The 22,363-nt window shown below is 39.4% G+C and overlaps 1 protein-coding gene across 1 annotated transcript in view; it reads right to left on the bottom strand.

The window, feature by feature from the left end:
* The window catches only part of LOC309565524 (myosin-7), a 73,562-nt gene that overhangs the window by 7,709 nt on the left and 43,490 nt on the right, over positions 1–22,363 (bottom strand). Inside the window, exons 19-32 of the mRNA XM_082270490.1 lie at positions 20,951–21,087; positions 20,462–20,717; positions 17,856–18,098; positions 17,594–17,770; positions 17,369–17,514; positions 17,110–17,200; positions 16,518–16,907; positions 6,878–7,004; positions 3,197–3,315; positions 2,880–3,076; positions 2,582–2,765; positions 2,335–2,500; positions 1,994–2,118; positions 148–456 (exon numbers count right to left, since the gene is read on the bottom strand). Of these exons, the coding sequence (XP_082126616.1) occupies positions 148–456; positions 1,994–2,118; positions 2,335–2,500; positions 2,582–2,765; positions 2,880–3,076; positions 3,197–3,315; positions 6,878–7,004; positions 16,518–16,907; positions 17,110–17,200; positions 17,369–17,514; positions 17,594–17,770; positions 17,856–18,098; positions 20,462–20,717; positions 20,951–21,087 (2,667 nt within the window). The remainder of the gene's footprint in view (positions 1–147; positions 457–1,993; positions 2,119–2,334; positions 2,501–2,581; positions 2,766–2,879; positions 3,077–3,196; positions 3,316–6,877; positions 7,005–16,517; positions 16,908–17,109; positions 17,201–17,368; positions 17,515–17,593; positions 17,771–17,855; positions 18,099–20,461; positions 20,718–20,950; positions 21,088–22,363) is intronic.

Raw genomic sequence — 22,363 nt, 5'->3', positions numbered from 1 at the left:
ATTATATATGCAAGCAATATGTAATTTTTTTATTCATTGTAAAAACACACATATTTGACTAGCTTTGATAGTATTTCTCTAGATTTCCATTAGTCTAAGGTTTCATTAGTTTAGGTATCCACCTGATAAAACAATAGGCTGTATTACCTTTAGATAGCTTTGGAGAATCTTTACTTGTTTCTGAGCTTCAACTGCCTGACGATTAGCCTGGCTTAGCTGGACCTCCATCTCATTTAAATCTCCTTCCATTTTCTTCTTGATCCTTAAGGCCTCATTACGGCTCCTGGTTTCAGCCTCTAGCGATGTCTGCAGTGAGTCAACCACTCTTTGATGGTTTCTTTTGGCCTGCTCTATTTCTTCTTCTTTTTCAGCCAACTTGCGCTCGAAGTCTGCCTTGACTTGGTGCAGCTCCAACTGTGCACGGAGAATCTTACCTTCCTCATGTTCAAGGGAAGCCTGTGAAGGATTTCAAGAGACAATAATCAAGCAAAGCAGTGCTACATAAACATTAGCATATACAGTAGGTGATATACTATGGAAATATGAAGCTGGATTTAAATGTTGCTTGCAATTGAAGAGCTGATTGCTTTGTACCCATTTTAAACTTTCAGCAATTTTGTAAGTAAACACGGAGATTTAAGCAAAAATTAATAATTATTACTAGAGTTGAGCGGACACCTGGATGTCCGTGTTCGGTGGGTCCGGCCGAACTTGAAAAAAAAGTCCGGGTCCGTGACCCGGACTTTTTCCGAACTTGACCCGGACACCGAACCCCATTGAAGTCAATGGGGACCCGAACATTCAGGCACTAAAATGGCTCTAAAAAACCAATGGAAAGGGCTAGAGTGCTGCAAATGGCAGCAAAATGTAGTTAAGAGCATGACAAGTGCTCTATCACCCCCCCAAAAGTTGCATTTAAATTTTTTTTTTCTCTCCTACCGCCCCCCCCCCCCAAAGTTGCAGGGCAAAAATGAGATGCACTGCGCCCACACAACATGCACATTAGAACAGCAGTTTGTAAGAGACTGTCATTGTAAAAGTTGCAGACACAAAGATCGTTCACTGCACCACCCCCCACACAGCAAAATCGATGTAGATCTCTAACGGACGATTGTTCTGTCCTGTGTCTCCTAATCTCTCCCTGCCTACTCTCTCCAGCCTGTCCCTAAAATGCTTTTCTATCTTTCCCTGCCTACACTCCGACCTGTCCCTGCATTCTTTTCAGCCACAATGTTTTTTTTTCCTGTCTCTGTCCCTAATCAGCAGCAGCCAGCACCGTTGTGTGTGCTCTCTCCCTACACTAGAACAGACTGACGCACACCGCGCTGTGTCTCTAGCTTATAAAGACCTGGGTCACATGCTTCAGCTGGCCAATCACAGCCATGCCATTAGTAGGCATGGCTGTGATGGCTTCTATGGCATACCAGTTAAACGCTTGTTGATTGGCTGTTGAAACATTAAAACAGCGCCATTACATACAAAACAGGAAATAAAATTACCGAACACGGATTTTAAACCCGAACACATAGTAAAGTTTTTGGGTCCGTGTCCGGGTAACAAAAATCCAATTATCCGGTACGGACCCGAATAATACAGTCCATGTTCGCTCAACCCTAATTATTACATATTGTCACTATCATTAAGTGAGGTGTTGTATAACTGAAGAAAAAGGAAAGAGACTGCATGCATCGGGAAACTATAGTGATGAGCTGGAAAAATCCATCCCAGTCAATGGGTTTTAGCCCATGTACTGTAGCTCCAAGAAAGACACAATGGCCGGAGAGGGGCCCACACAAATATAAACATTTTCTGACCCAACTGGAAATATCCATCCCAGTCAATGGGTTTTACCTCAAGTAGGTCCAAGTAAGGCACACTGGCCTGGAGAGGGGCCCCCACAAATATAAGCATTCTCTGACCCAACTGTAAAGGCTAACACTCGCTAATGTCTGCAGCCATCTTTAATGAAGGGGGTTCAGTTGTGTCAGCTCACCTCAGCTTCCTCTAGTGCAGAATGTATCTCCATCTTCTCCTGTTCCAGTTGTTTCCGTAGCTTCTCCAGCTCATGCATGTTCTTCCCACTCTCTCCCAGTTGTTCTGTGAGGTCTGAGATTTCCTCTGTGTTTATACAAAATAAAACATTCCAAATCAATGCCTTGATAGCCCAAATTTTCAGCAAAATGTATGCTACTAGAAATGCTCTCTTAATTTGGAACATCTATGGATTTCTTTCTTAGTTTTGACTAAATACTAATTCATGTGTAATATACTGTACCATAGGCTGGAAACTCTGCTGTTTGCATTCTTATATGTGTACTATTCATATTTTCTCACCCTGAAGATTTTTACTCTCTCTTTTGAAAGTCTCCAAATGTTCCAAAGATTCCTCATAGGCATTCTTCAGCTTAAATAGTTCAGTGCTCAGAGACCGAGCTTCTTTCTGGGATGACTCCAGCTCTGTCTGGGATTCCTCAAATTTCTGCTTCCACTCAGCTAGAACCTGAGTACAATTAAAATCAGTATTAATTCAATATGCGTGGTTGTTAAATAGAATTTGCTACAATATTTCTCATATGATTACCTTGTCAAAATTCCTTTGCTTCTTGTCCATAGCAGCAGCTACAGCATTGGACCTTTCCAAATCAACCATCAGATCCTCAATTTCATTTTGCAAACGGTGTTTAGTTTTTTCTAAAGAGGAACACTTGGCATTAACAGCTTCTACACCTTCTTCTGCTTCCTGCAACCTCTGTGCCAGTTTCTTCCTGAAAAATGTCAGGAGTGATATAATAAATTATAAAGAAAAGGTTTATATGTAAATCATATATTTCTTTTGGAATATCAATTTCTGTAGACACATTTAATCATGGCAGTCTTACTTTGCTTCCTCCAGTTCTTCTGTCCTTTGGATGGCATCTGTCTCATACTTGGTTCTCCACTGAGCTACCTCTAAGTTGGCTTTAGACATAGATCTTTGAAGTTCTGCCTTAGCCTCTTGTTCTTCTTCAAACTGTTCCCGCAGGAGGTCATTATCATGACGGGCAGACTGCAGGGCATGTGCTAGGGCATTTTTGGCCTGATGGAAATTTAGGCAGATCGGGTTAAACTTATGAAGATTTCACAATTTAGTGAAAAGTTAGTGTTGTGACTTTTATATGCTGTTGCTACTGTTTGTTTTATTTTATATCACATGTACCTTGGTCTCCTCTTCCAGCTGCCTCTTGAGATCTTCCAACTGCTGGGTGTAAGTCTGCTTGCCACGAGTCAGCTGTGACACTAGTGACTCCTTTTCATCCAGCCTACGTGATAACTCACCTGTAAAAAGGATTTTATTGATTTTAAGAATTGTTATGCTTACTGGTGGAGTCTCAGAAATATAAAACATTTTGCAAGCAATTTAACCCTATATTGCCCCTGGTAAAAAAAAATATATAATAAAACTCTCAAATATATAATAAAACTCTCAAATAAAACTTCAATACAATTGATTGAAGAAGACACCATTTAGCAAGGCGTAAGAGGAGAGAGTGGGAGGACAGAGCAGGTGAAGATAATGGTTTGTACCATTTGTACTTCACAAAAAGAGAAATTCCCCTATTGGTGGGACTTTATAGGCACTCGATTATAACATATACAAAAATTGAATTTCAAAAAATATTTATTGGAAATTTTAATACAAAAAGTTAAAAAATTGGCAAGCTGTGTAATACATCACATTAACAGATGGATAGTGACCACGTGGCCCCAGGGTAAATACCCGACGCGTTTCAGAGTGTCAGTAATTACTCCTTCCTCAGGGGCGCCCTTGGAAAGTGGTATGTTCCATTGTGGTGCTTTCGAACAATTAGCCTGCCCACAAATATTAAAAACAAGTAATCAGCGTGCTTCAGCCGAACATTAGGGATGCCGTTTGAGAATAGTAGAAAAAGGTTCTGAGGTTGGACAAAGTCTAAGATGTACAATTTCGTTATTGTGTGCTGACCAGCCTCAATGTGGGCTGGGTGGGGACAGCTGGAACCCAAGAAGATAGCAGTCCTGCTGAGCAGAAATCAAACAATCAGGTAATTATGTCTCTATGAGGAATCGGATTTCAAAGAAATCAATGCAGATTCCTAAAGTTGTTGATATAGAGGACAAATCCTACTTAATAAAAAGTAATAAGATTGAGGCAAGGAGGTAACTCTATAAATGCCTCAATATTCTATTTCATGCTAAGGAAAAGGCAGGTATTGCAGAATAAAATAAATAGTGATGTCTTATTGGTGGGTAAACAGATAAATTACCATTAGTGAAACAGACCTAAACATTTTGCCAACTGCCACACTCACGGAGTGATAAATTTACTCCTCTGGAAGTGCGGGTGCTTTTATGTTGGTAAGACGAAATTGGAATTTACTAAGCGGGCATACAGACATATTAAAAGTATGAAATCATGTGACCCTGATCTTCCTCTGGGCCGTCACACCAGTCTGGTCCACTTTGGTAAATTCCCAAAGATCAAATTCTTGATTCTGGATAGAATTCATCCTAATCCTAGAGGGGGGGGATTGGAATAAGGTCCTCCTGCAGATGGAGTTGCGGTGGATCTATTTCCTAAAAGCTACAGAGCCACCTGGGTTAAATGAAATTGTGTCTTTCAAACCGTTTCTTGAGGGATTCACGTCTGGAGGCATGGAAAAATAATAAACTTTGAGGGATTTTCTCCTTTTTTTTCTCCTTTTTTCCCTTTTTCTCACTATATGGTTGTCATGACATTTATAATTCCATCTCTTAATTAGTCATTGCTAGTTGATTTATGCACATGTTGCCATATATAGTATTGATGTAGTTATATGTTATTATTCACTGCATTTATATTTCTATCAAATTGTTAAAAATGAAATACTCTAAAGACAAATGACTGCCATTTTCTTCTCTTTCATTTTTTGTTTATTTTTATATATTCCTACACTACCATGTACACAAGTTTATCAGCCTGCTTTTACTGCCTCATTAGGTTATAATGCCGAAAGTACTACCCACCAATAAGACATCACTATTTATTTTATTCTGCAATACCTGCCTTTTCCTTAGCATGAAATAGAATATTGAGGCATTTATAGAGTTGCCTCTATCTTATTACTTTTTATTAAGTAGGATTTGTCCTCTATATCAACAACTTTAGGAATCTGCATTGATTTCTTTGAAATCCGATTCCTCATAGAGACATAATTACCTGATTGTTTGATTTCTGCTCAGCAGGACTGCTATTTTCTTGGGTTCCAGCTGTCCCCACCCAGCCCACATTGAGGCTGGTCAGCACACAATACCGAAATTGTACATCTTAGACTTTGTCCAACCTCAGAACCTTTTTCTACTATTCTCAAACGGCATCCCTGATGTTCGGCTGAAGCACGCTGATTACTTGTTTTTAATATTTGTGGGCAGGCTAATTGTTCGAAATCACCACAATGGAACATACCACTTTCCAAGGGCACCCCTGAGGAAGGAGTAATTACTGACACTCCGAAACGCGTTGGGTATTTACCCTGGGGCCATGTGGTCACTATCCATCTGTTAATGTGATGTATTACACAGCTTGCCAATTTTTTTACTTTTTGTATTAAAATTTCCAATAAATATTTTTTGAAATTCAATTTGTGTATATGTTATAATCGAGTGCCTATAAAGTCCCACCAATAGGGGAATTTCTCTTTTTGCTATATATTTGGGATGTGGCACCTTTGGGAACATTCAACTTGAGCACAATTTGCATATTTGTACTTCATATTACACACTAGATGGAAGACATGATCCAAGTGTAGTATGTTACTTATTTAATATGGCAAAAGACAATTGGCAACCCACATTTAACAGTTAAAAACTGGTTTGTCAACAAAGTAAGACCTCTGATGGACAACTTTAGCACAGCAGGGTACCTTAATCTGGGGAAGACACACTGGGTAGGTCAGAGGATGCAGCCTGAAGAGCAGAAAAAACACACCAGGGGCGCCAGACTAAGTGCAGCAATGTGTAGGACTGGTAGGTGAATGGAAATTAGCAACAAAGAAGAAAATTGAGGCTTTAAGTTGGTGGTTGGCTCATGCGTATGGGATAGGGAGCCTCATCCAAAAACTTGCAGCCTAAGCAGTCCAGATGGTGGACTAGGTGCCAGCTTGGATGGAGGAAGGAGGATCCATTGAAAGCAGAACGGAACAGATGTGACATCAGCGGGAGGGTTTAGATGAGGCTACCTACCCCATGCGCAGGGGTACGCTGCTTTGCTGAGATTCTCCACCGGAGGCTTCACTTTGTGCTGAGATTTTCCACCAGAGGCCTCACTTTGTTGATGTGCCAGTTTTTAACTGTGAAATGTGAGTATCCAATTGTCTTTTGCCATAATAACTATGCAATGTACTACACTTAGCTCATGCCCTCATGTTCTCTTTATCTGTTCACTCAGAGATACTTCAGTCTCTCCAGAGGTGCTGCATCAAGTGCTTTGAAGAGGGAAGTCGCCCTGGATGTTCTATTTGAACTTCATGAATTTTCTGCTGTTCTCACAATATTATTAATGTACACATGCCGTTTATTGCGTCATATACATCTCTTTTCCTTTAGGCTCTCAGAAGTGCCTGCTGTTCAAAATTAGTCAGATTTTACCTTCTTCATCCTGGGGACAGGTTTGCTTCAACACAGACAAACACTGAGTGATATCATCTTCTTACTCGTATTGTTCTACTAGCTGTAGAGGGGGTATATAATGCTATCACTGTGTTTCTTTACTAATATTTGCACTTGTTTTAATAATAAGAATAGTGGAAATTTCCCTATTTGCTCTAAAGCATTACATTATTAAGAGGTAATAGCATTTCCAGTTAAGAAACAAAGATAATACCATTTTCAGTCTGCAGTTTGGCACGCAGGGTGGACAGCTCATTAACAGTTCTCTGGGTTTCCTCAGCCCTAGTCCGATGCTCATTGACTTGATCCTCTAAGGTACGGGATAATTTCTCTAAGTTAGCCTGCAAAGAGAAATTTAATTTAGAAACATAAAAATCTAATTAGAGCTACAAATATACATAAAACAATTATATATAAAATAGCTTCAAAGCCATTACTTGTTGAACTACAGTGTCTAGAAAAAGTATTCATACCCTTTGCAATTTTTCACATTTTGTTATGTGACAACCAAAAAAGTAAATTCATTTTATTGAGATAGACCAACACAGAGTAGCACATAATTGTGAAGAGGAAGATCAATGATAGATGGTTTTCCAATTTTTTTACAAATAAATATCTGAAAAGTGTGGCGTGCATTTGTATTCAGCCCCCTGAGTTAATACTTTATAGAACTGTCTTTCGCTGCAATTACAGCTGCAAGTCTTTTTGCGTATGTCTCTACCAGCTTTGCACATCTAGAGAGTGACATTTTTCCCCATTCTTCTTTGCAAAATAGCTCAAGCTCTGTCAGATTTGATAGAAAGCATCTCTAAACAGCAGTTTTCAAGCCTATTTGGGGGCGTGTTACAGTACCATATAGCATCTCTCTGTCAATAGAAAAATAACTACATGATGACGTGCTGTAAAAAAAGAAATTCAACTACACCCCATTCCTTGACAATTTAGCCCAAATCTGGGGATCCCTAAGTATGCAGACCAGGAAAGGCAGGAAAATCAATATTTTTCATATTTGTTCTATGACTTAAAAGAGAAGTATGATCAAATCTGTTTTGGCTTTACCTATCCTATGGATCACAGGAGTTCACTTACTTTTGCTCCTCAGACCCAGAATCAGCAGATAGTGTGCTATTGCCCACTAGCAGCTGACATGGCAGAGCCACTCCCAGAACAGTAAGTATCCCGACAATATTGTTAGGATCCACTAAGCTGCCTGAATGACAGCTGGTTCCGCCTTTAAGTGTTTGGCTGAGAGCCAACTGCACCTGCACCCTTCCTAGCCCGGCGCTCCAGCTGGCACTTGAGGGGCAAACTGAGCAGACTGAAAATTGAACGATCAGCAGTCATGTGATCGCTCAGTGCTTGGGATAGAAGTCACCATGGGAAAGCTGCGGCATCACACTGATATCTATGCTATAGGGAAAATAATTATTTGGGGAAAGTCATTATTTGATCCCTGCAGATTTTGTACGTTTGCCCACTTATATGTATATATATATATATATATATATATATATATATATATTTTTTTTTTTATGTGTATACAGTATCTCACAAAAGTGAGTAGACCCCTCACATTTTTGTAAATATTTTATTATATATTTTCATGTGACAACACTGAAGAAATGAATGTAGAAAGTGTACAGCTTGAATAACAGTGTAAATTTGCTGTCCCCTCAAAATAACTCAACACACAGCCATTAATGTCGAAACCGCTGGCAACAAAAGTGAGTACACCCCTAAGTAAAAATGTCCAAAGTGGGACCCATTAGCCATTTTCCCTCCCCGTTGTCATGTGACGCGTTAGTGTTACAAGGTCTCAGGTGTGTTAAATTTGGTGTTATCGCTCTCACTCTGTCACTACTGGTCACTGGAAGTTCAACATGGCACCTCATGGCAAAGAACTCTCTGAGGATCTGAAAAAAAGAATTGTTGCCCTACATAAAGATGGCCTAGGCTATAAGAAGATAGCCAAGACCCTGAAACTGAGCTGCAGCGTGGTGGCCAAGACCATTCAGGGTTGGTTCAGGAGGTTCCACTCAGAACAGACCTTGCCATAGTCGACCAAAGAAGTTGAGTGCACGTGCTCAGCGCCATATTCAGAGGTTGTCTTTGGAAAATAGATGTGTGAGTGCTGCCAGCATTGCTACAGAGGTTGAAGGGGTGGGGGGGGTTAGCCTGTCAGCGCTCAGACCATATGGCACACACTGCATCAAATTGGTCTGCATGGCTGTCATCCCAGAAGGGAGCCTCTTCTAAAGAGAATGCACAAGAAAGTCCGCAGTTTACTGAAAACAAGCAGACTAAGGACATGGATTACTGGAATCATATCCTGTGGTCTGATTAGACCAAGATAAACTTATTTGGTTCAGATGGTGTCAAGCGTATGTGGTAGCAATCAGGTGAGGAGTACAAAGACAAGTGTGTCTTGCCTACAGTCAAGCATGGTGGTGGGAGTGTCATGGTCTGGGGCTACATGAGTGCTGCTGACACTGGGGAGCTACAGTTTATTGAGGGAACCATGAATGCCAACATGTACTGTGACATACTGAAGCAGAGCATGATCCCCCTCCCTTCGGAGACTGGGCCGCAGGGCAGTATTCTAACATGATAACGACCCCAAACACACCTCCAAGATGACCACTGCCTTGCTAAAGATGCTGAATGTAAAGGTGATGGGCTGGCCAAGAATGTCTCCAGACCTAAACCCTATAGAGCATCTGTGGGGCATCCTCAAACGGAAGGTGGAGGAGCATAAGGTCTCTAACATCCACCAGCTCCGTGATGTTGTGATTTAAAAGTGTAAGAGGACTCCAGTGGCAACCTGTGAATCTCTGGTGAACTCCATGCCCAAGAGGATTAAGGCAGTGCTGGAAAATAATGGTGGCTACAGATAACACAAGACTTTGGGCCCAATTCAGACATTGTCACTTAGGGGTGTACTCACTTTTGTTGCCAGCTGTTTAGACATTAATGGCTGTGTATTGAGTTATTTTGAGGGGACAGCAAATTTACACTGTTTTACAAGCTGTACACTCACTACTTTACATTGTAGCAGTGTGTCATTTCTTCAGTGTTGTCACATGAAAGATATAATAAAATATTTACAAAAATGTGAGCAGTGTACTCACTTTTGTGAGATACTGTGTATATATATATATATATATATATATATATATATATATATTATCATAGGTGTATTTCAACTGATAAAGACAGAATATCAACCAAAAATCCAGTAAAAATATGTAAAACAAATGCTATAAACTAAATTGCAGATCAGTGAGTAAAATAAGAATTTGATCCCTGAAGCAAAACATGACTTAGTACCTGGTGGAGAAAACCTTGTTGGCAAGTACAGAGATAGGACATTTCTTGTAGTTGGTGATCATGTTTGCACAAATCTCAGGAGGGATTTTGGTCCACTCTTTTTTACAGATCTTTCTAAATCCTTAAGGTTTCTTGGCTGTCTCTTGGCATCTTAAAGTTTCGGCTTTCTCCATATATTTTTTATTGGATTAAGGTCTGGAGACTGACTAGGCCACTCTATGACCCTAATGTGCTTTTTCTTGAGCCATCCCTTTGCGGTATGTTTTGGGTCATTGTCATGCTGGAAGACCCATCCATGTCCCATCTTTAACGTTCTGGCTGAGGGAAAAAGGTTCTTATCCAAGATTTTACAATACATGACCCCGTCCATTGGCTCCTTTAATGAAGCATAGTCGCCTGTACCTTTAGCAGAGGAACAGCCCCAAAGCATCATGTTTCCAACTCAGTGCTTGACTGTAGGGTAATAGTTGGCATTTTTCTTCCTCTAAACACAGCTAGTCGAGTTAATGCCAAAGAGCTCAATTTTGGTCTCATTTGACCATAGAACTTTCTCCCAATCTATCTCTAAATCATTTAGATGTTCATTGGCATGACTGTACATGTGCCTTCTTGAGGCGGGGACTCGCTGTGTTTGGAGAAAGAAAAATGCTGACTATAACCCTAAGAACACCATCTCTACAGTCAAGTACGGAGGTGGATACATTATGTTTTGGGGCATTTTCTCTGCTAAAGGTACAGGCCGACTTTGCCCCATTGAGGGGTCAATAAAAGAGGCCATGTATTGTAAAATCTTGGACGAGATCTTTTTCCCTCAGCTGGAATACTAAAGATGGGTCATGGATGGGTCTTTCAGCATGAAAATTTCCCAAAAATACTGCCAAGGCAACAAAGGAGTTGCTCAAGAAGAAGCACATTGAGGTCATGGAGTGGCCTAGCCAGTCTCCGAACCTTAATCCTATAGAAAATTTATAGAGGCATAGAGGGAGCTGAAACTTCAAGTCGCCAAGCGGCAGCCAAGAAACCTTAAGGATTTAGAGAAAGTTTGTAAAGAAAAGTGAACCAAAATCCCTCCTGAGATGTGTGCAAACCTGGTCACTATCTACAAGAAAAGTCTTACTTCTGTGCTTGCCAACAAGGGTTTCTCCACCAAGTACTAGGTCAAGTTTTGTTTGGGGATTAAATACTTATTTTACTCACTGAACTGCAACTCAATTTATAACATTTATATCATGTGTTTTTTCTGGATTTTTGGTTGATATTCTGTCTCTATCATTTAAAATACACCTATGATAAAAATTATAGACCTTTCATTTCTTTGTAAGTCGGCAAACTTACAAAATCTGCAAGGGATAAAATACTTATTTTCCCCACTGTATGTGTGTTTGTGTTTTTTTTTTTTTTTTGTTAACCACAAGCTTATCCTTTAAAATATTAATGCAAGAGATTTAAAAACCAGGAAGTCAACTAGCATTTTTCAGAAAGAGATGTTAATAAATGGCAGCCTCAATAGACTCTCATTAAAGGGCTAAAAATAGTGAGATATTTCCACAATATGCAACTGCACCCAATCCAGTATTTACATCTTCAAACATGGACTAGTATTGACTTATTGTGTGAGTGTAAATTGGGGTTGATTTACCAAAGGCAGATGACAGATCACCTTGCAAGGGAATTCTTAATTTGCAAGTGATTGTGTTGAAAATTCCTTAACCACTTCCATACCGAGTCATGTAATATGACGTCGGCAAAGTGGTTGTAAGGATCCGGGCCGCCGTCATATGACGTCGCCCGGATCTCCCCTCTACTGCGCGCCCCCGGGGGCGCGCAGCGCGGCGATCGCGGGTGAGGCTCGTCCCTCGGACATAGCCCATCCCTGATCAAGGTAAACAGCCAATAGAAATTGGCTGTTTACCATGTGATCGGCTGTGTCAATCACAGCCGATCACATGAGCGGCTCCAGCACGAGCCGCTCGTTCTCTCTGCAATGCGCGCCCCGGGGGCGCGCAGAGCAGCGATCGGGGACGAGGCTCGTCCCTCGGACAGAGTCGATCCCCGATCTAGGTAAAGAGCCAATGAAATTGGCTCTTTACCACGTGACCGGCTGTGTCCAATCACAGCCGGTCACAAATGTCAACAGAGAACACGGTAACTAGCTGTCACCGTGTTCTCCTCCTCACACACTGATCCTGTGTGAGGAGGAGATTGCGGTAACAGCTAGTTACCGATTACAGTGTACCCCAAACACACTGATTGCCCCCCCCCCAATAAAGAGCACCTGTCACTAGCCCATCAAAGTACCTGAGTACCTGTCACCAGCCCATCAGGCCATCAGGTACTCAGATAACAGGTACTTGGGTACTCTGATGGGCTGGTGACAGGTATTCGGGTACTCTGATGACAGGTACTCGGGTACTCTGATGACGGGTACTCGGGTACTCTGATGACCGGTACTCGGGTACTCTGATGACGGGTACTCGGGTACTCTGATGACGGGTACTCGGGTACTCTGATGACAGGTACTCGGGTACTCTGATGACAGGTACTCGGGTACTCTGATGACAGGTACGCAGGTACTCTGATGACGGGTACGCAGGTACTCTGATGACGGGTACTCGGATACTCTGATGACGGGTACTCGGGTACTCTGATGACGGGTACTCGGGTACTCTGATGACGGGTACGCGGGTACTCTGATGACAGGTACTCGGGTACTTTGAGTACCTGTCAACGGAGTACCCGTCATCAGAGTACCTGAGTACCTGTCACCTACCCATCAGAGTACCCGAGTACCTTCCACCTCCTTATCAGAGTACCTGACGCCTGAAGTACCTGAGTACTTGCCGCCTGCTCATCAGTACCCATCACTACTCATCAGTACTCATCAGTACCTATCACGTATCAGTACTGATCATCAGTACCCATCAGTACAGTATCACCTATCAGTATCAGTACTACTCATCGGTACCTATCACCTGCCCGTCACCTGCCCATCAGAGTACCCGAGTACCTGTCACCTGCCTATCGGAGTACCCGAGTACCTGCCACCTGCTCATCAGTACCAGAGTACCTGTCACCTGCCCAACAAAGTACCCGAGTACCTGTCACCCTTCATACAGCCACCATGTCCAAGTCCAAAAAGGTTTATATACGTCCTCCGTTTAAACCTAAACACCGGTGTTATGGCAGCAGATAGCTGCCATAACCCTGGTATTTTTTTAAACGGTGGACGGTTGGCTTTCCGATAAGGGTGGTCCCAGCGGCGGATTCGCCGTGGGATCACCCTTCCGGGATGGCGGAAGAGGCGCCCCCCCCCCTCCCGCCGCGTTCCGGTCCTTTTCCCCGCTTACCGGACCCGCCGGCAGCGGGGAAAACGATCCGGTCTCAGATCCTCACAGACAGGATGTCGAGTGAGGGCAAGCTTGCCCTCACTTGACTCTATGGTCTTGGAGGACCGGAGCTACGGAAAATGTTGTTGCCTAGCAACCGGTTTAAAGGTCCTTTTTTTTTTTTTCATTTTATATAATAATTTTTTTTTTTTTCTATCTTTTAGTGTACTTGTGAGATCTGAGGACTTTTTGACCCCAGATCTCACAAAAAAGAGGTCCTGTCGTGCCTATTTCTATTACGAGGAATGTTTACATTCCTTTTAATAGAAATAAAAATGATCAATTTTTTTTTTTTAAACGGTGAAAAAATAATAAATAAAATAAATAGTAAAAAAAAAAAAAAATGAAAGCTCCCTGTCCCCGTGAGCTCGCGAGCAGAAGCGAACGCATACAGAAACCCCCGCCCACATATGTAAACGGTGTTCAAACCACACATCGTTAGAGCAAGGGGAATAATTTGAGCCCTAGACCTCCTCTGTAACTCAAAGATGGCAACCTGTAGAAATTTTTAAATTGTCGCCTATGGGGATTTTTAAGTACCAAAGTTTGTCGCCATTCCGTGAGCGTGCGCAATTTTGAAACATGACATGTTGGGTATCTATTTACTCGGCGTAACATTATCTTTCACATTTTGGAAAAAAATTGGGCTAACTTTACTGGTTTCTTATTTTTTAATTAAAAAAAGTGAATTTTTTCCAAAAAAATTGCGTTTGGAAGACCGCTGCGCAAATACGGTGTGATAAAAAATATTGCAATAATCTCCATTTTATTCTCTAGGGTCTCTGCTAAAAAAAAATATATAATGTTTGGGGGTTCTAAGCAGTTTTCTAGCAAAACAACTGATTTTAGCTTGTAAACACCAAATGTCAAAAATAGGCCTAGGCAAGTGGCTAGGATGCATGATGATGCTCCTTGGATGTTAGGCCCCTCTATATGGCTAGGCTGTGAAAAAGTCTCACACATGTGGTATTGCCATACTCAGGAGGAGTGGCAGAATGTATTTTGGGGTGTAATTTTTGCTATTTACATGCTATGTGTTAGAAATATCCTATAAATTGACAACTTTGTGTAAAAAAAAAAGGTTTTCATTTGTTTCCCACATTTTCCAAAAACTTGTGGAAAAAAATGACACGTTCAAACGACCCATAATGCCTCATAGAATATACGTTGGAGTGTTTGCTTTCCAAAATGGGGTCATTTTGTGGACTTTTCCATTGTATTGGTGCTCTAGGGCCTTGAAAAGTGTGATAGGTAGTAAGAAAGTTTTATGTGTATTTATGCTCCTAGAACGCCTGAAGGTGCTTCTTGGACGTGGAGTCTCTTTTTGTGGCCAGGCTGTGTAAAAGTCTCACACATGTGGTATCGCCATACTCGGAAGGAGTAGCAGAATGTATTTTTGGGTGTAGTTTTTGCTGTGTACGTGCTATGTGTTAGAAATAGCTTATAAATTGACAACTTTGTGGAAAAAAAAAGAAAAAAAATGTTTTCTTCATTTTCCCAAGAATTGTGGGAAAAAATTACAACTTCAAAAAACCCACCATGCCTCTTACTAAATACCTTGGACTGTCTACTTTACAAAAAGGGGTCATTTGGGCGGTATTTGTACTGTCCTGACATTTCAGGGCCTCAAGAAAGGAGATAGGCAGTCAGTACATCTGGTGTGATCAATTTTCAGTAATTGGTACCATAGCTTCTAGACTCAATAACTTTCACACAGACTAAATAATATACACTAATTTGGGTTAATTTTACCAGAGACATGTAGCAGTATACATTTTGGTCCAAATGTATGAAGAAAAATTAATTTTTTGCAAAATTTTATAATTGAAACTAAAAAAAAAGTGGTTTTTTTTTCAAAATTTTTGCTCTTTTTTTGCATATATGACGAAAAAAAAAAAACCCCAGTTGTGATCAAATACCACCAAAAGAAAGCTCTATTTGTGTGAAAAAAATGATAAAAATTTTGTTTGGTTACAGTGTTGTCATTCAAAGTGTGAGAGTGCTGAAAGCTGAAAATTGGTCTGGGCAGGAAGGGTGTCTAACTGCTCTGTATGGAAGCGGTTAATCACATGCAAAAAAAAATAATTAAAAGAAAATAAAAAAACTGCATTTTTTTACCTGAGCGTTACTAGAAATCATCAGAGCCTCACCTCATCCGCTAAGCTAAGGAAAAATTCCCTTGAAAAATGAAAATTTCTTTGAAAATTGTTCAGTCTATTTGCCTTTATTAAATCAACTCTTTCTTATGTCATTGTTGGATATGCTAGTGAGTAAAATTACACTTTGAATTTAGATTACTATGGTGTCCATTTATGAAACTGTGAATTTTTTTCACCGTTCAGTTCTCGGCAGTTCTCCAAGGAAAATTATCACCTCTGGCACACTTTTTATGAAGCGGTGAACTACAGTTCTCACATGGTGAACAGAGGAGACGTTTTTCCTCTGAGAACAGCAGAGATCTGTGTACAAGTGAATGGGCCGCCTGTAATCTCGTGAGACAAAGCGAGATTACAGTACGAGAAACCGTTTAAAAAGCAGTGATAGATTTTCACTGCTGAGTACATGTGCGTTCGACCCCCACTAATGTTAATAAAATAATTAGTTCCCCTACATAAATATACATATATACTGCATACACACACACATACATTTTATATATATATATACACATGAAATGTATATATACTTGTATGTGTATATATATATATATATATATATATATATATATATATACATATATATGGCAGGGGGACATGATTACTGTGTTGGGGGGTCTGAACGAGGAAGAAGGATGTCGATAATCTTCCTTCTTCCCCCTCAGTTCTCCCCCGATTCTGTTTTTTCTCCCCGATTCACCAACTCCAGGCTGGTGAATCCAGGAGTGTGAATTCTGACACAGATCACCAGTGAAGTGCGGAGATCGCAGCTTCATAACCTGGCCGTTTCTGTGTCTGTCAATGACAGATTCTCCATGTGTAGAGATGATCAGTGGAGAACATGTTTTGCCCTGATCATCTCTTTTTCATAAACCAATAAAGATCGGAAATGAGCTGCGATCAGCAGGATCACTGCTCATCTCGGTTTCATAAAAGGACACCTAAGACTGAACCACATAGGAGTGCTTCTTAGTTGATTTCTCACCTTGGCTTTCACCACCTGCTCCATGTTGGATGCTAAATCATCCAGTTCCAGTTTAAATTCACTCTTTTCTTTTTCCAGTTTCTGTTTGACTCTCTGTAGATTGTCTATCTGCTCACTGAGCTCTGCCACAGAATCGGCATGTTTCTTCCGTAGGGTAGAAGCAATAGCCTCTGATTGTAGAGTGGACTCTTCCAGATCCCTCCGCAGTTTAAGGAACTCAGCCTCCCTCTTCTTGTTGAGCTCCAGTTGTACTGTAGTGGCTCCCCCAGCTTCTTCTAAACGCTCACTGATCTCTTCCAGCTCTCTTGATAGATCAGAGCGAAGCTTTTCAATCTTTGCTCGAGCTGTTCTTTCTGCTTCCAATTCCTCCTCCAACTCTTCAATACGGGCCTGAATTAAATGAATTCAAATATTAAATATTTGACCTCAACATGTTGATGATCAGATACATAAAAAATGTATTTATTATTCTTGCACAGTACTACCAGACTAAAACAGAATAGTTTCAAAACAAAGGAAAAAAGTTTTATTATCCAATTTGTCCCCCCCCCCCCCTTCATCCAAATACTACTATTAGAATCACTATGCCTACCTGAAGCTCTTTCATTTTCTTCTGGAGCTGAATACATACATTCTGTTCATCTTCAATTCTTGTATTAAGTTGGTTGATTTCAAAATCTTTTCTGGAATATGTTGAAAAAAAACTTGTAAGTCCTATTCAGAACACAAGAGTGCAGTTATAGTTTAAAATAAATGCACATCACTGTAATCATACAGGGATCCTTGTTCCAAAACAATACAGTGAATATGGTTGATCATTTTTATTGTTTTCACCATATTTAATCACCTACTTGTTCAGTTTTTCATCCTGTTGCTGCTTGTCATTTTCAAGATCCATCAGACTTTCCTGACTCAATTTCAGATCTCCTTCTAGTTTCCTTTTTACCCTTTCCAGGTCCATTCGTATTTTCTTCTCCTGCTCTAAGGATCCTTCCAGCTGTATAGGCCATAAAAAAGGTTTTAGAAAATGTCCAGATAAATCTGTTCCTTAATACCATTCTGCTTGTCTCACTTACATCATCAACCTGTTGCTCTAGTTTTGCTTTGGCTTTAGTCAACACGTTGACTTTGTCTTCTTCTGCCTGGAGATCATCCAGTGTTTGCTGGTGAGCCTCCTGAAGAGCTTTTTTCTCTTTTGTTAATTTTGCAATAATCTCATCCAAGCCAACCATCTCCTCAGTCAGATTTTTGACCTGTGAAAATAACAATATATTCATATAAATAATGCTAAAGATTACAAGATGAAAAAAACTGACCAGATAATAAAAACCAGTTCACCTTGTTCTCTGTGGCATGCTTCTCCTTTTCCACTTTGGCTAATGTCAGCTCCAGATCATCGATATCCTTCTTCAGCTCAGAACATTCATCTTCTAGTTTCCGCTTCTTAGCTGTCATCTCTGCATTCATCTCCTCTTCATCTTCTAGCCGCTCTGTCTGCTCCTTCAGCTTTGCTTCTAGTTGGATTTTGTTTTTGATCAGTTGTTCACACCTCTCATCCGCATCTGCTAAATTATCTTGTTCCTGAGGTTTTTGAAAATGAAAAACTTTATGAATGCATTCCTTTCTGGGGTTCCAACTCTGATGACAAGATTATTTTTTTTTTTTTCTTTTTGTAATGACTTTTATTATTGCTTTAATAATCTTCGACATATAGTATTTCATAGGAGATAAACAAATGTACACTTACCTAAAATAGATTCACCTACTTTGGTATGGCAGCAGTGTGAACCTTTATGTCAAATTTCGATTTAGTTTTAGTCATAGTTATTTGACTAACATGACATTATAGTTTTAGTTGTATTTTAGTCATCTAAATTGTTTTAGTTGTATTTTAGTTGACTAAAATCTCCTACATTTTAATCAATTAAAATCATCAGTACATTTTAGTCGAATAAAACCATTTGGTCAACTAAAATCGAAAGGGTTTAGTTAAATTGTTTTAAATTGTATTGCATTATTTAACCTCCCTGGCGGTATGATTATGTCAGGAATTACATACCAAAAGCGGTACAATTGTTTTCATGGAAATTTGGCGTTATGTATTATAGGCCTACAATTCTTAGTAATTACTGACTTAAACCTGACCAAAACAAGAGTCTAGTAGACATCCCAGATGTGATAAATTTGAAACACAAACGCGTGAATTATAATCGAATCAATAATATTATTTTATTATTTAATATATAATATATATATTAAAATTATATTATTGATTAGATTATAATTCATGCATTATATATTATATATAGATATATGTGTGTGTGTGTATATATATATATATATATATACACACACACACACACACACATATATATATATATATATATATATATATATATATATATATATATATATATATATATAATATATAACGCATGAATTATAATTGAATCAATAATATAATTTTATATATATATATGTGTGTGTGTGTGCATATATATATATATATACACATATATATATATATGCATATATATATATATATATATATATATATATATATATATATATATATATATATATATATATATATGCATATATATATATATAATATAAAATGTGTTTTGTGTTTTGTGCAACGTTTTTTTTTTTTTTTTTTTTAATTTCCCTCCCTAGTTCCGCTCCCATGCAGCATTGCTGCTGCAGGGAACGGAACTAGGAAGTGATCAGACCGACGAAGGACGGAGGAGCGGCGGGACTCTCGGTTGGCGATCTCAGCAATGAGAGATCATCGCTGGATCGCCAGGACAAGGTAAGAGAACACCGCTGCGCTCTCTGCACATCTACCCCGAGCCTGACTCGGGGTTACCGATCCTGCAATGAAAAATCCAACCCGAGTCACGCTCGGGATTACCGCCTAGGTGGTTAAGCATTTCTATAGAATTTACAAACTCATTATATACTCCTGGAAGTAAAAATATAATAACATGTTACTATTTATGGTCTTAGGTTTGAATATGCAGTACACACACAGATTTAGCCATTGTGATATATATCGTCTTTATAAATAAAGCCAAGTTTCATTAACAAACAAAAATATTGCTTTTTGACAAACACAAGTGCAATTTAAAAATGTGAAAAAAAAAATGGTAAACTCTATTGGCTGTAATGCAATTGCACATCTTACCTAAATATATTACCAATATTAAAGATTAGGAAACAAAATTAAAGAAAAGTCTTTTTCTTATTTTTTTTTTCAGCAGCTTAGTAGATGCCCCTTACTTATTCTTATGTGGTAGTGCAATACTGCAATACTTGTTTAAACTTTAATGTGCTATTATTATAGGCTGAGGATGGAATTGTGTTTCCGATATAGAAAAGGCCAGCAGAGCAGTGTTAATTTTAACATCAAATTTTAATTTCATTTTAGTCATAGTCTTTTGACTAACATGCCATTTTAATTTTAGTCATATATTAGTCATGTGAATTGTTTTAGTCTTATTTTAGTCAACTAAAATCTCCTACATTTTAGTAGACTAAAATCTCCAGAACATTTTAGTCAACCAAAATCGAATTGGATTAGTTAAATTGTAATGTATTATTTAGGCATTTCTCTAGAATTGCCAAACCTATTATATACTCCTGGAGTAAAATCGAACAACATGTTATTATTTATGGTATTAAGCTTTGAACATGCACTACAGACATAGATTTAGCCGCTGTGATATATAACCGACTTTAATTTTTATGTCAAATTTCGATTTAGTTTTAGTCATAGTCTTTTGACTAAAATGCCATTTATGTTTTAGTCATGTTTTAGTCATCTGAAATGTTTTAGTTTTAGCCATATTTTAGTCAACTGAGATAGTGTTAATTTCAACAATGAAAATATGTTCATTGACTAAATTGGCACTGTATGGCAGGAAGCTAAACTGTATACTCACAGCTTGCACTTGAAGCTGAAGATCATTCTTTTCCTGCAGTAAAGAGACCATCTTTTCTTCAAGATCCTTACGACGTGCCTCTGACTTCTCCAGAGCTTCTTTCAGCTTCTGAAACTCTTCTTTCATGGTCTGCATCTCTTTTTCTGTCTCTGCACTCTTAAGCAGGGGTTTGATCTTGAAGTAAAGTTTCATCCATGGCCAGTTTTTGACTCCCATGAATGCCCGAATGTTCCACTGGATAACCAAGAGGGCATCTCTGGCCAAAAAATAAAGAAGTAATTCACAAATGTTTTGTCTAAAACTTTTTGATTCCTTAATTCTGTAGTAAAAACCTTATGATATGGAGCAACATAGCTAGCCATAAATGTTATTCATACATTTTTTAATGTCTCTTGTGAAGTAGAGTAGTGCACAAAAAACATGGATTGGGCACATAATATATAAAGTATACATTACATAATCCTAAACCTATATGAATTGATAGCATACCTGCGCTCCACAATCTTCTTAAATTCGAGTCTGGAGAGGACACCTCTGGACTGGGCCTGGATACGGGTGATAATTCTAGAAAGTTTTTCATCTCTCATCTCTTCAAGTTGACCCAACAATCCAGCCTTGAAGAAAACCTGAAAAAGCATGCTGTAAAGTGAACCCATGCCCAGACCATGCACAATAAAATGTATACAGTACATATTCTGAATAAGGAGATAAAGAATTTTAAAACAAGTTCTCATCCAGCTCTGTCGCAATCTGTAATGTGGAGAATTAATCTTTGATTTTCACAATAGGGACACGGAAATCTAAGCTATTTTGACAGCTTGCCCACTTTCTAATGTAAACACACAGCAGGGGTTTCTAAGCTATTAAGCTCGGTACACACATACCGAAACTGGATGACTTGTGCTACATGTGTACCTTTGTCTGTTTAACAGAAGTCAGTCTAACACCCTTCTTCTGTCGAACAGTCTTGCTGGAAAACATTTAATTAGTGCTTGAAGCCAATGGCTGCAAGTGCTGATCAGTGTATTTCGTCAGTGGTGGAGGAGGGGAGTCTCCCTGTACAAAAGAGAGTACAAAAGCATAGCGGGAGAGATCTCTGCATCACACATTGTTGTGTTGATGTGGGGATCTGTCCATTTTTTTTTTTCAACTGGGATGTATAAAAAAGGGGATTCACTCCAGAAATAAAGAGATTATTCTCCCACTCTACAAGACTCTGGTCTGGCCACATCTGGAGTATGCTGTCCAGTTCTGGGCCCCGGTCCTCAGGAAGGATGTGCTGGAACTGGAGAGAGTCCATAGAAGGGCAACAAAAATAATTAGGGGAATGGAGGACATCAGCTATGAGGAAAGACTACAAGCACTGAACCTATTCTCTCTGGAGAAGAGACGATTGAGGGGGGATATGATATCAATGTACAAATACTGTACTGGCGACCCTAGCATAAGGAACAAACTATTCAGAGGAAGGGAATACAATAAGACACGTGGCCACTCACTAAAACTAGAGGAAAGGCGGTTTAACCTTAAAATGCGTAAGGGGTTCTTCACTGTAAGAGCGGTAAGGATGTGGAATTCTCTTCCACAAGCAGTGGTATCAGCAGGAAGCATTGATAGTTTCAAAAAACTATTAGATGGGCACCTTAGAGACCACAACATACAGGGGTATACAATGTACGGTTAACAGCAAACACACACACACATCATAGGTTGAACTGGATGGACTGATGTCTTTTTTCAACCTCAGTAACTATGTAACTATGTAACCCTCTGGTTGAACAAAATAGAAGAGTATGTGTGTGCCCAGCTTTAGAAACGGACTGAAACTTGGCTTTAGAGTCTTTGTTGGGATCTTTAGGCTCCATTTGTAAATACTTTGATGTCCATAGTCTGCCCACAGGT

The sequence above is a fragment of the Pelophylax lessonae genome (genome assembly GCF_965119305.1).
Source record: "Pelophylax lessonae genome assembly, chromosome: 1".
Taxonomy (NCBI): Eukaryota; Metazoa; Chordata; class Amphibia; order Anura; family Ranidae; genus Pelophylax; species Pelophylax lessonae.
The sequence above is the reverse complement of the archived record's forward strand: the minus strand, read 5'-3'. Positions and strand labels throughout refer to the sequence as shown.